Here is a 14,357-nt window from a genome sequence, read left to right as displayed (position 1 = left end):
GTTAACGCGACAGGCGCGCTTCATTTGGTTACACCAGGGGTGTCCAAAGTGCGGCCCGGGGGCCATTTGCGGCACGCGGGTAATTTTTTTAACGGCCCTATGCACATTCTAAAAATACGATTAAAAAAATAAAAAACAGAAAAAGTGGTATAAAAGAGTAAACAGGTGAAATGTAACAAGAAAATGTTGCAATGTTTACTCTAATAACACAAAGCTGCCATGCAAGCTGTTATTTTCTTTAAATAAAAATAATAATTCATCAAAATAGATGTCACATTAAATATTCCACTTTGAGATATTTTTTGGGGAAAATGTTGCATATTTTGTTTGCCATGTAAAAAAAGTTGTTTTTTGTAAAGAAGGGCTTAGTAAGAACAAACAAAAAACATAAACAACAATAAAAGTTATAATTGACGGATGGATCTGAAGTTGATCTCAAGACGATTGTGTTTAAAGTAAACAGTAAAAAAAAAAGTTTTTTATTTTTAATGAGTAGGACCCTTTAGAATCCCCAATAATTTTAGTGGGTTTTTTTGTATGTGTGTCATTGCTAAAAAAATAATAATAAATTGAAATCAATGGTGTTATGTGTTGACATGTTTAAGGCTCCAATTATTCTATAATCTCAAATATTCCACTTTAAAATTCTATTGGGGGAAATTATTTCATATTTTATGGGTTTTTTCCATAACAAAAAGGGCATACAACTTAAATCTTTAAAAACGTTGTATTGACAGATAGACCTAATGTTGATCTAGAGATTGAAACCTTGAATAACAATACAAAATAATGACACATTTTAAATATTTTTTTGACCAAACCCTTTGGGGTCCCTGGGATCAAGTCTGAGTGGAGGCCTAAATGTATATTTTTACACATATATTGTATTGTTTTTTTAAATAAAAACATATAAAAATGGCCCCCGCTTGCATTGATTTTTCAGTGTGCGGCCCTTAGTGGAAAAAGTTTGGACACCCCTGGGTTACACTATTGTGACCCCGCCTACTATTTGCATATCACCCCTCCTATTGGCCACGGCCGCTGCCGTTCAAGCCAGATTAGAATATGTTAACAGTCAGGCGCGCTTCATTTGTTCACCCTGTGGTGCGTACAGGCAATACCGTGTGTCGCCGTAGTGCGATACTTATGACGTGTGAGGCAAATCGAGCGCACTCTCCTCTAAACTCCGCCTCTCCTATGATGGCAGGCGAGTGTGCTGAAGGTAGAAGACGGAGGCTTTAAACCAGAATGAAAACGAATTTGAAAAAGGAATTTTACCTTTGCCACCTCATTATACTATGGGCTGAGTTTTATATTCATAAATGTAAGTTTATCAATATTTTTTGGGGCCTTCAAAAAAGAAATAGAAATTTACTTTAAAATGCTTTCTACCTCTAACAACCCAAAAGCTGTGAAAACGTGTGTGTGTGTATATATATCATTCTATTTTAGTTACTTTGAGTTTACAACTCCCTGGCGCTGCTTTGTTGTTTTGATTATTAATATTTCTCAAGAGCTGGACGAAGTGGCCGGGGAGAGTGAAGACGACTTCCCTGCTTAGGCTGCTGCCCCCGTGACCCGACCTCGAATAAGCAGAAGAAGATAGAAGGATGGATATCGCAATTGTTTGTAAATGTTGCAATTTATAAAATACAGGTTTCTAAAATTAAGAAAAACAAACTAAATTATATTCATAAATGTATGTTTCTAAATACCCGACCTGTTTTTTTGTGCCTTTAAAAAAGAATTAGAACTTTCTGTTAAAACACTCTACCTCAAATAACCAAAAAGTCGTGAAAACGATGATGCTGTGTTCCAAATTTAGCTTATCTACTGAACTTGTATGGGTCTATGGCAATTTTTGTTATATATAGAATAAAATAGAATAGAATAGAAAGTACTTTATTGATCCCTGGGGGAAATTCAGCACCACAGTTCACTCACAATAGACAACAATAATAATAAATATGGCATATATTATACATATTTATATATAATATATATGAATAATAAAAATATATTCTACATATATTATACATTTAAGTGCAGTCAAGGAAGGATATATATATATATATATATATGCAGAAAAATTATATTTTTGCACTATCATATATATATATATATGTATATACATACATATATAAACAGTGCAAAACATTTATAATTTTTTTTGCACTGTTTTGTATAAATATATGTATATATATATATATATACACATATAATATATGAATATGAATATATTCTACATATATTATACATTTAAGTGCAGTCAAGAAGGGATATATATATATACATACATATAGGAAAAAATGTAGATACAACAATTTTGCAGTTTTGTATAAATATATGCAGAAAAATTATATATATTTTTGCACTATCATATATATATATATACATATATAAACTGTGCAAAACATTTATATATTTTTTTTGCAGTTTTATATATGTATATATATATATATATATATATAGTATGTGTGTGTGTATATATATATATGAATAATAAAATGTGTATATATATATATATATATATATATATACAGACATATATACACAAACATACATATATATATATATACATACATACACACACATACATACATACACACACACATATTATATATGAATATACACACACACACACATATATATATATATATATATATATATATATATATAATTTTATTTTAGTTACTTTGAGTTTACAACCCCATGGCCCTGTTTTGTACTGTTTTTGTACTTATTTTGATAATTATTACTTCTCAATTGTTTGTAAATGTTGCAATTTATAAATAAAGGTTTATAAAATTAAAAAAATATGTATAAAAAATATATAAATGTATTAAACGAGGACGTATTTGCAAGATTGGGGTACTAATACACTCCTGAAAACACTGCAACAATGTCACGGTGGTTGTGGACTTAAAACATGTCATTGAATTGAACAAAAACATGTCATTGAACTAAAGAAAAGAAATGACAGCAGCTGGTACAACGCACAGATATACTTTATTACATAACACGCTTTTCTGGGTCACGCAGCCAGGAAAAACACACACACACATACACACACACACACACACACACACACAAATATTACACGCACTTTCAGAGCACACAACAAAAAGTACATGCAGGTCGTGACATTTGTGACATCAAATGAATCAGAATGTGGTCCAGTCCTCAGAACGCTTGGAATGTGGACTTTAGTTTCTTTACATTGACCACAAGGGGGCGACGTGGTGAGACAAACAATGGCCATGCATGACACTTCATACAGCAACACAACTATTACTCAAAGTCAATAAAGGGATAAGCGGTAGAAAATGGATGGATGGAATAGAGAAATAAAGAAGTAGAGAATCAGGCAGGGACACAGGTTGAAGTTTCAGTCAGGAGTTCAGGTTGGAGGGAACAGTTTTTGGACAATTCTTTTGACGCCAGCACACGGAAAAAAAACAGAATAAACATGCATTAAAGTCATCTATTCCTCATGCGGATGCAAAGCGCTTTTACCTTTTATGAGAAGAAACTGTAGAGATAGGAGAACACCACGATTCCAATGATGGTACAGCACAAAGTAATCATCATCTTTTTCTGCAGGTATAGAGCGAAAAAGTGTCATTTGTGCCATTTTGTAGAAAAGCAGTGAAGTTGTCACGTTGTGTAAATGGTAAATAAAAAGAGAATACAATGATTTGCAGATCCTTTTCGACTTATATTCAATTCAATAGACTACAAAGACATAATATTTCATGTTCAAACTGGTAAACTTTGTTTATTTTTTGCAAATATAAGCTCATTTGGAATTTGATGCCTGCAACAATGTTGACACAAGTGGAAAAAAAAGAGTAAGAAAGTTGAGGAATGCTCATCAAACACTTATTTGCATACTTGCAAACCCTCCCGTATTTTCCGGGAGACTCATGAAAATCAGCGCCTCACCCAAAAATCTCCCGGGACAAATTTTCTCCCTAAATTCAGGCGGAGCTGGAGGTCACGCCCCCTCCAGCTCCATGCGGACCTGAGTGACGTGTATAAAGAGTGTGTGTACCCAATGACGTTCTAACTGCAGAATGATCGAGGGCGAGTTCTTGGTTTCTTAGGTGGGTTTATTGTTAGGCAGTTTCATTAACGTCCTACAAACGCGGTAAAACGACACACAACAACAGCAGTCAGTTTTCGTCTACCGTAAAGCAGTTTGTCTGCCGTAAACAGCAATGTTGTGACACTCTTAAACAGGACAATACTGCCATCTACTGTACCTGCATATGGTTAGAAAAACAAGGATGGACAATTCAACCCTTAACTCAATGAGGAGATGTGTTATGTGTGTGTAAATGTGTAAATAAATGAACACTGAAATTCAAGTATTTATTTTATATATATATATATATATATATATGAAATACTTGACTAGGTGAATCTATGAATCTAGCGGTAAATATACCCCTCCCCTCTAATCACGCCCCGCCCCCCCAACCACGCCGAAATCAGAGGTCTCAAGGTTGGCAAGTATGCTTATTTGGAACATCCCACAGGTGAACAGGCTAATTGGGAACAGGTGGGTGCCATGATTGGGTATAAAAACAGCTTCCCAAAAAATGCTCAGTCTTTCACAAGAAAGGATGGGGCGAGGGTCAGCACTTTGTCAACAAATGCCTGAGCAAATTGTTTAAGAACAACATTTGTCAACCAGCTATTGCAAGGAATTTAGGGATTTCAACATCGACGCTCCGTGAATCATCAAAAGTTTCAGAGAATCTGGAGAAATCACTGCACGTAAGCCCTGATGTTACGCATTTTCGACCCCTCAGGTGGTACTGCATCATAAAAGTGACATCAGTATGTAAAGGATATCACCACATGGGCTTAGGAACACTTAAGAAAGCCGCTGTCAGTAACTACAGTCGGTCGCTACATCTGTAAGTGCAAGTTAAAACTCTACTACGCAAAGCCAAAGCCATTTACCAACAACACCCAGAAACGGAGCCAACTTCACTGGGCCCGAGCTCATCTAAGATGGACTGATGCAAAGTGGGAAAGTGTTCTGTGGTCTGACGAGTCCACATTTCAAATTGTTTTTGGCAACCGTGGACGTTGGAACAAAAATGAAAAGAACCGGACTGTTCTAGGCGCAAAGTGTGAAAGGCAGCATGTGTGATGGTATGGGGGTGTATTAGTGGCCAAGGTATCGGTAACTTACACATCTGTGAAGGCACCATTAATGCTGAAAGGTACATACAGCTTTTGGAGCAACGTATGTCGTTATTATGGACGCCCCTGCTTATTTCAGCACGACAATGCCAAGCCAGGTGTTACAACAGCGTGGCTTGGTAGTCAAAGAGTGCAGGTACTAGACTGGCCTACCTGTAGTCCCATTGAAAATATTTAGGCTAAAATATGAGGCAGGAGATTGTTGAACAACTTAAGCTGTACATCAAAGCAAGAATGGGAAATAATTCCACTTCAAAAATGTGTCTCCTTAGTTCCCAAACCTTTACTGAGTGTTGTTAAAAGGAAAGGCCATGTAACACACTGGTAAAAATGCCTTTTTTGCAATGTGTTGCTTCCATTAAATTCTAACTTCATGATTTGCCCAAAAATTGTATATCTTGTCTTTGCAGTCTATTCAATTGAATACAAGTTGAAAAGGATTTGCAAATCATTTTATTCTCCTTTTGTTTTTTACGAATTTCACAACTTCACTGGTTTTGGGTTTTGTAGTTCACATGCATGCACATTGACACCACTTCGGGGGAGGACCCAGGGAAAAGAGGGGTGTCTGTGTGTGTGTGTGTGTGTGTCTGTGTGTGTGTGTGTGTAATGAGAAAACACAACCTACCTCTCCATAACCATGAATCAGCTTTGTTTCAGGCTTACAGTCAACAGCAAGTCAACCAGCAATATACATTAAAAAAAATTTAATTAGCAATAAAACATTAATACATCACAGTTTTGTTCCCTCCGTGACAAATAAAAGGCACCATTTGGATGAAGTCCGCATGGATATTTGTCTCTCAGAGGCAGTGGTTCTTTAACAGCTTTACAAGGAAACATAAATAAATGATTTAATGACACAAATCCCAGCAATAAAGGCGTTAAAAAGTGTTGACTTTCCAGCGTATCGACTCACATTCAATCTAACTTTATTGCTAAACAGGCACAAACAAAACGGTATCGCTATAAACAAAGTAGCAATACTTAACGGGTGTTGTTGACATATTTGGCATCCGGATTTCTAAAAAATCTTTAAAACCGTAAACGGTATGTTTTAAAACAAAGCCAGGTTACACAGTGTTGGTGCAAAACCTTAAAAAAAAAGTAAGCTTTTTGGGTTGTTACAAACTAAGGTTTTCTTTGGAATGACTAGTTGTCGTCTTGCCGCTTCAATAGGAGGACGTGCAAGACCATGGCGACAGAGAGGAATCTTTTTTGTGGAAAAACGTAAAAGTGCTGAAACTCCCAAGAACATTCCATTGTGAGATGTGTCAAAGGCTCATAAAGACATGATAATAATAATAATAATAATAATAATAATAATAATAATAGTGTGTTTCTTAGATCATGAATAAATAGAAATGCGACACCTGGATGACTGGAGGCAAGTACGTCAGGTTCAGTCTTCATTTAAGGCGGAACAAACGGTCCTTAGCTTTAGGCGGACGTCGGTCGAGTCTTGATCTTCTCGTTCGGGGGAGCGGGGGAGGGTAGACTCCGGATGAAGGGGTGAGAGGAGTGAAATGGTTTGTACGAAGAGGTCCTGCTATAGAGTCAGTGAGAGGATGATGGCGAGGAGGATGGCGACCAGCACGGCACAGACCACGCCGATTATGATCATTTTCTAGGAACAGGGGGGAGAGAGAGAGAGGAGAGAACGAGGGTCAAACCGGCGCCGCTTGGCGTGTTTGCTGAACCAGGTGAGAGAAAAGCCCCGCCCACAAAGCTCACCACGTCCAAGTCCTCCGCACACAAGAAGCCTGTCTAGTGAGGAGCATGCAAAGCCTTTGTCCCCGCCCACATGTGCCGCTTCTTTGACTCACCTGAGCTGCCGACTCAACAGCCGCTCAGCTGCCGGTCAGGCCCACTGACAGCCCGATGACCAGCGCTAGTACGGCCACCAAGACCAGAACGAGCAGCACTACAAGCAGCACTCTCTGTTGGCAAGTACAGACGGGAGAACTCTCATTGCTGCGCCTCTCCGCTGATACCACTTTGTTCAACCTTCTTTCATCTTCGTAATATCGCGAAAATTCGCTCCATTTTGTCCACCAGCGACGCTGAGATCATTTTTCATGATTTTGTTACGCCACGTCTCCATTACTGTAACCTATTATTTTCATGTCTTCTTATGTCTAGTATTAAAATATTACAATTGGTACAGTTATTACAATCTATGCAAGCTGGGTAACGTTTGCTTTGGTCTGGAACAATGTGACACACTAACAACTATCAGAATTGCAGCCAATGTTACACACAGATCATGTGACATGCAAATATAAATCAAAATAGACAGACGACATAAGTAAAGGAAATTAAATGAGGCATAATGATGCAATATGTACATACAGCTAGCCTAAATAGCATGTTAGCATTGATTAGCTTGACCAAATATGCCTGACTAGCACTCCAACAAGTCAATAACGTCAACAAAGCTCGCCTTTGTGCTTTCACGCACAGTATAAAACGTTTGGTGGACAAAATGAGAGGCATTAAAGACCTACTGAAAGCCACTACCAGCGACCACGCAGTCTGATAGTTTAAATATCAATGATGAAATATTAACATTGCAACACATGCCAATACGGCCTTTTTAGTTTACTAAATTGCAATTTAAAATTTTGCGCGAAATATCCTGTTGAAAACGTTGCGGTATGATGACGCGTGCGTGTGACGTCACGGATTGTAGTGGACATATTGTTCCAGCGCTGATACCAGCTATAAGTCGTCTACTTTAATCGCATAATTCCACAGTATTCTGGACATCTGTGTTGCTGAATCTTTTGCAATTTGTTCAATTAATAATGGAGACGTCAAAGAAGAAAGATGTAGGTAGGAAGCGGTGTATTGTGGCCGTTTTTAGCAACACAAACACAGCCGGTGTTTGTTTCCTTGTTTTGCATTCCCGAAAGATGACGTGAAGCTTTACTATGGAACAGGGCGGTCAAGCGAACATGGTTCCCTACCACATGTCAACCGGCAGGTTTCGATGAGAAAATGGTGTTAATACGTCGGCTCTTACCGTAGACATGAGCGAAGAGCTTGCGTCGTTCCTCGTGCACCCGTCAAAGAGGCAGCTGCGGACTCTCTTGCCTCCTCCGAACAGCCGCCCCTGAACGTCGGAAGCTTCCACCGTGGAGGAGAGGGGGGGGGGGAATATTCGCTTCACCTCGTCGAGAAATGTGGCTTCCCTCAGAGACACTGGCGGTCACCACACCCCTCCGACTTTTAGGTACGCCTATATAAAGACATGCACCTGGGGATAGGTTGATTGGCAACACTAAATGGGCCCTAGTGTGTGAATGTGAGTGTGAATGTTGTCTGTCTATCTGTGTTGGCCCTGCGATGAGGTAGCGACTTGTCCAGGGTGTACCCCGCCTTCCGCCCGATTGTAGCTGAGATAAGCGCCAGCGCCCCCCGTCACCCCAAAAGGGAATAAGCAGTAGAAAATGGATGGATATATAATCTCACTAAAACACTAGTAACACAATAAGCAGATAAGGGATTTTCCAGAATTATCCTAGTAAATGTGTCTAATAACATCTGAATCGCTCTCAACTGCCTTCGCCTTTTTTTGTACTCCTTCACTCTCACTTTCCTCATCCACGAATCTTTCATACTTCATCAAATTAATGGGGAAATCGTCGCTTTCTTGGTCCGAATCGCTCTCGCTGCTGGTGGCCATGATTGTAAACAATGTTCAGATGTGAGGAGCTCCACAACCCGTGATGTCACACGCACATCGTCTGCTACTTCCGGTACAGGCAAGGCTTTTTTATTAGCGACCAAAAGTTGCCAACTTTATCGTGGATGTTCTCTACTAAATCCTTTCAGTAAAAATATGGCAATATGGCGAAATGATCAAGTATGACACATAAAATGGACCTGCTATCCCCGGTTAAATAAGAACATCTCATTTCAGTAGGCCTTTAAAGACGTCTCTCTGTGGCAGCGTGGGAGAAAGTTGCGCGTGTAAACAAACCACGGCGAGTTCAAGGTCCGCCAGAATTAGTAGGACAAAACGGCGCTTCCCAAATGAAGCGTGTTTAATACAAACAATGGGATTTCTAACAACTAGGAAGGTTTGTGTCATTTTTTTTTGTCCTCCTGCGGAAAAAAAATTACGACAAAACATTTTTTTTTTTCTTTTCACTGTTTTCCAGTTTCATACATTTTTGAAAAAGCTAAAACGCCGCACGCTGGTTGCTGACCTCCCAGTGAGGCTCATGTTGACTAAAGCAATCCATTGGAGCAACGATGTTGACTTACCTTCACAGGTGAATGCAACGTTTATTCACACACGCACACACACACACACGCGCACACACACGCACAAACACACGCATACACACACACACACATGCAGGCACACACACACGCACAAACACACGCACACACACGCACGCGGACGCCTGCACACACACACACACACGCACACACGCATAAACACACACACACACATGCAGGCACACACACACGCACAAACACACGCACGCGGACGCCTGCACACACACACACACGTACGCACGCGCACACACACACGCACGCACGCACGCACACACATACGCACGCACAAACATGCATACACACACACATGCACGCGCACACACACACACATGCAGGCACACACACGCACAAACACACGCACACGCACAAACACACGCACACACACACGCACGCACGCCTGCACACACACGTACCCACGCACACACACACACATGCATGCACACACACACGCACAAACACATGCACAAACACACACATGCGCGCACGCACGCACACACACATGCATGCACACACATGCGCACAAACACACGCACACACACATGCGCGCACGCACGCACACACACATGCATGCACGCACGCACGCACACACACATGCATGCACACACATGCGCACAAACACACGCACACACACACATGCATGCACACACATGCGCACAATCACACGCACACACACACACATGCATGCACACACACGCGCACAAACACACACACGCACACACATGCACAGACAAATAAACAAACAGAAAGAAAACAAAGTAGAGAATAAAGATGGTGTGTGTGTGTGTGTGTGTGTGTGTGTGTGTGTGTGTGTGTGTGTGTGTGTGTGTGTGTAAGGGGGTATATGGGTGGTCTAGCTTGGCTGGGATTGAGTAGGAGTCAGGTGGGATCATCACGGGAAGGTTCTGGTCTTCCAAAAGCAAGCAAGCAGAATGTTCCTTTTCACATAGTGACAGGATGTTGGCTATTTAAGGTCAGAAGGTCAAAAGGTGATGACCTCATAAAAGTTGCTGGAGAAATTCCAAGTTGAGCAGTCGGCCTTCTCTCACCCTTGACCACCTTTTGAGGAGAGTACAGTTATGTACAGCAGGGGTCCCCAACCTTTCTCACACCGGGGACTACTTTAATGGCGGCTTTATTGGCACGGCGGGCGGCAGATAAATATAGCAAATATCGTTTTTCCTTGAATTGCCGCTAATTATTTTAAAACCTCTTCTCACTCCGGCGCTTACCAAAGGCATGCAGTAAATTTAGGCCTGTGCTTATAAATTTGAGTGTGATGTAAGGATACCATCATGAAAAGCACATTTAATAAAAAAAACGTTATTATGGTCTTACCTTTACTTATAAATGAAGTCCATGCGCAGCTCCTTCTGATCAAAAGCATCGATAACTTGTTTATAGAAGTCTTCCTTATCTTCCTTCAGTTTTAAAAGTCTCTCTGTCTCGATGGGGATCTTCCTTTATTACCTCCTGCTTCAATTGAAAGTCCAGTTTAGAAAACTGTTTTATTTTAGATATGTAATCCTCCATGTTAAAAGTGCAAGCGAGAGGAAAAAATAAAGGATCGCTGCTCACTCTTGCTGCTTGTTGTCACTTCTTCTGCAGCAGAGTAGTCGCAAGAAGGATCACTAGCGCCCTCTACCACCAGGAGGCGGGAGTCATTTAATGACTCATATTTGACACACGCAGCTACGGTATATTAATAGAACATAGCTGCTTACTGTTCTTTTTAGCATATTCAATAGCTTGGACCTTAAATCCTACTAAATATCTCTTAATCTTCTTCCCTTTATGCAATTTCAAATGATTGAAATCCGCCTCCTCCATTTTGAAAATGATGACAGGTGAAGTGTCACTCGTGACGTGACGAGTTTGACCCGGGGGAAATTCTAGGCATATGCTAATTATTTGGCGAAACGATTTTGAAGCGGCGGGAATTTCACACATGCGCTAATAAAAAAAATATTTTGCGAAACGAGTTTGACCCGGCAGTAACTCTAGGCAGGCGCATACTATATACCCGGCGGCAATTCAAGGAAATACAGTAAGTGCATGAAAAACCTTTCAGACAAACCTAGCAGACATTTGACCTTGTCTTCTCTTTAGTTGTGGACGTACATTAGACTTGCTCTACTTATTGTCACCAGTATAACCACTGCTGGTGTTGGTTGTAGTCTTTGTTGTCTGATAGTACTGACAATAACCATATGATTGTTGTGAGACTACAGACATGACTACTTCTTCCTGAAAATAGCCTCATTACTCTGTAAAATGTGTCAAACATTATTGCATTATCATTAAAAACCTTTAATATGTTAGCAACAATGTATGTTTCATAAATAAAAACATATAAATTATATATATGAATGAGGTAGATCCCCTCGACTTGGTCAATTGAAAAGTGGCTCGCCTGCATAAGAAGTGTGGGCACCTCTGGACTATACTCTCACTATTATGTAAGATCCACTATGGACTGGACTCTCACTATTATGTTAGATCCACTATGGACTGGACTCTCACTATTATGTTGGATGCACTATGGACTGGACTCTCACTATTATGTTCGATCCACTATGGACTGGACTCTCACACTACTATGTTGGATCCACTATGGACTGGACTCTCACTATTATGTTAGATCCACTATGGACTGGACTCTCACTATTATGTTAGATCCACTATGGACTGGACTCTCACAATTATGTTAGATCCACCATGGACTGGACTCTCACTATTATGTTAGATCCACTATGGACTGGACTGGACTCTCACTATTTTGTTAGATCCAGTATGGACTGGACTTTCACTATTTTGTTAGATCCAGTATGGACTGGACTCTCACTATTATGTTAGATCCACTATGGACTGGACTCTCACACTATTATGTTAGATCCACTATGGACTGGACTCTCACTATTATGTTGGATGCACTATGGACTGGACTCTCACACTATTATGTTAGATCCACTATGGACTGGACTCACACTATTATGTTATATCCACTATGGACTGGACTCTCACACTATTATGTTAGATCCACTATGGACTGGACTCTCACACTATTATGTTAGACCCACTCGACGTCTATTGCGGTCCCCTCCAAGGTTTCTCATTGTCCCATTGGGTTGAGTTTTTCCTTGCCCTGATGTGGGATCTGAGCCGAGGATGTCGTTGAGGCTTGTGCAGCTCTTTGAGACACTTGTGATTTAGGGCTATATAAGTCAGGAACGGGTGCCGGCCCAGGATCCATGGTTGGGGACCACAGTTGTACAGTGCAGTGGTTTAGTCTTTCTTACTTTGCTTTTGGGAAACCCTGAACCGCTCACATCTCCACTCTGGTCACTCACACGTCGAGCCTCCTGCTGGAACTTAGCGGCTTTCTTAGTGTCGGCTACGGCTCGCTCCACGAAGCCCACGGACTGGTCCATGTTGCTCTCGATCCGGTCGATCATTCCGCCCTTTTTGTGGCCGTTTAGCGATACCGGTGCATCAAATAAAAGAGGCCCAGTGTGTGTGTGTGTGTGTGTGTGTGTGTGTGTGTCGGGTAGTTGCAGAGAATGAGGTGAGAAAGAGCAAAGTGAGAAGATTACCTTGCGTGCTTTGCTCTGGTACCTGACAGCCTTTTTGGTCTGCTCTTTAGCTGCAATGATGTGGTCCACTGACTTGGAAATATTCTGTTCTATGTTGTCTACTATGTCACCCTGGAAGGAAACAAGGAGGTCATTTACATTCAGTTCAGGAAAAACAAAACAAAAATAACTTACCACACTTTTTTCTTACAGTTAAAGGCCTACTGAAATGAGATGTTCTTATTTAAACGGGGATAGCAGGTCCATTCTATGTGTCATACTTGATCATTTCGGCATATTGCCATATTTTTGCTGAAAGGATTTAGTAGAGAACATCCACGTTAAAGATGGTCGCAACTAAAAAAGCCTTGCCTGTAGCAGACGATGACATCACCAGTGTGAGGGCTCCTCACGTCCTCACATTGTTTATAATGGGAGCCTCCAGCATCAAGAGCTATTCGGACCAAGAAAGCGACAATTTCCCCATTAATTTGAGCGAGGATGAAATATTTGTGGATGAGGAAATTTAGAGTGAAGGACAAGAAAGAAAAAAAAAAGGCGATTGCAGTGAGAGCCATTCAGATGTTTTTAGACACATTTACTGGGATAATTCTGGGAAATCCCTTATCTTTCTATTGTGTTGCTAGTGTTTTAGTGATTTAAATAGTACCTGATAGTCGGAGGGGTGTGTCCACGGGTGTGTTGATGCCAGTCTCGGAGGGAAGTCACGGCAGCTGCATGGATGGCACAAGCTCCGCTGATCTCTGGTAAGAGCCGACTTTTTACCACAATTTTCTCACTGAAACCTGTCGGTTGACAAGTGGTCGGGAACCATGTTCACTTGACCGCTCTGATCCATAGTAAAGCTTCACCTCCGGGAATTTTCAGTAGGCCTTTAAATTAATTAAAGACCACGCAGTCTGATAGTTTATATATCAATGATGAAATATTAACATTGCAACACATGCCAATACGGCCTTTTTAGTTTACTAAATTACAATTTAAAATTTCCAGCAGAGCTTCCTGTTGAAAACGTCGCGGAATGATGACACGTATGATGACGTTATTGGTTGGAGGGGACATATTAGCCCAGCATCACTTACGGCTAAAAGTAATCCTGTTTTCATCACGCAATTGCACAGTATTCTGGACATCTGTGTTGCTGAATCTTTTGCAATTTGTTCAATTAATAATGGAGACATCAAAGAAGAAAGATGTAGGTGCGAAGCTTTTAGCCTTTAGCCATACAAACATGGTGTTTCCTTGTTTAAAATTCCCGTA

At 40.5% G+C, this 14,357-nt stretch overlaps 1 protein-coding gene across 8 annotated transcripts in view; it reads right to left on the bottom strand.

Moving 5' to 3' along the window:
* Nucleotides 1-2,992: 2,992 nt before the first annotated feature.
* The window catches only part of LOC133552670 (syntaxin-3-like), a 51,039-nt gene continuing 39,674 nt past the window's right edge, over nt 2,993-14,357 (bottom strand). For 2 of the 8 annotated variants that reach the window (XR_009806741.1, XM_061900035.1), the window contains 2 exons: nt 13,120-13,208; nt 12,855-12,965 (listed from right to left, as the gene is read on the bottom strand). Coding sequence is in view for 6 of the 8 variants with exons in the window: in XM_061900035.1 (XP_061756019.1) it covers nt 12,956-12,965; nt 13,120-13,208 (99 nt within the window). In the remaining 2 variants the exon portion in view is untranslated. Of the gene's footprint in view, nt 3,443-3,516; nt 3,598-5,909; nt 6,845-7,043; nt 10,496-12,854; nt 12,966-13,097; nt 13,209-14,357 lie in introns of those variants that run through there. The other 6 variants (XM_061900036.1, XM_061900033.1, XM_061900034.1 and 3 more) reach the window with 6 other exon arrangements.

This window comes from Nerophis ophidion, linkage group LG05 (assembly GCF_033978795.1).
Source record: "Nerophis ophidion isolate RoL-2023_Sa linkage group LG05, RoL_Noph_v1.0, whole genome shotgun sequence".
Lineage (NCBI taxonomy): Eukaryota > Metazoa > Chordata > Actinopteri > Syngnathiformes > Syngnathidae > Nerophis > Nerophis ophidion.
Note: the sequence above shows the minus strand (reverse complement) of the source record. Positions and strands in the feature narration are given on the sequence as shown.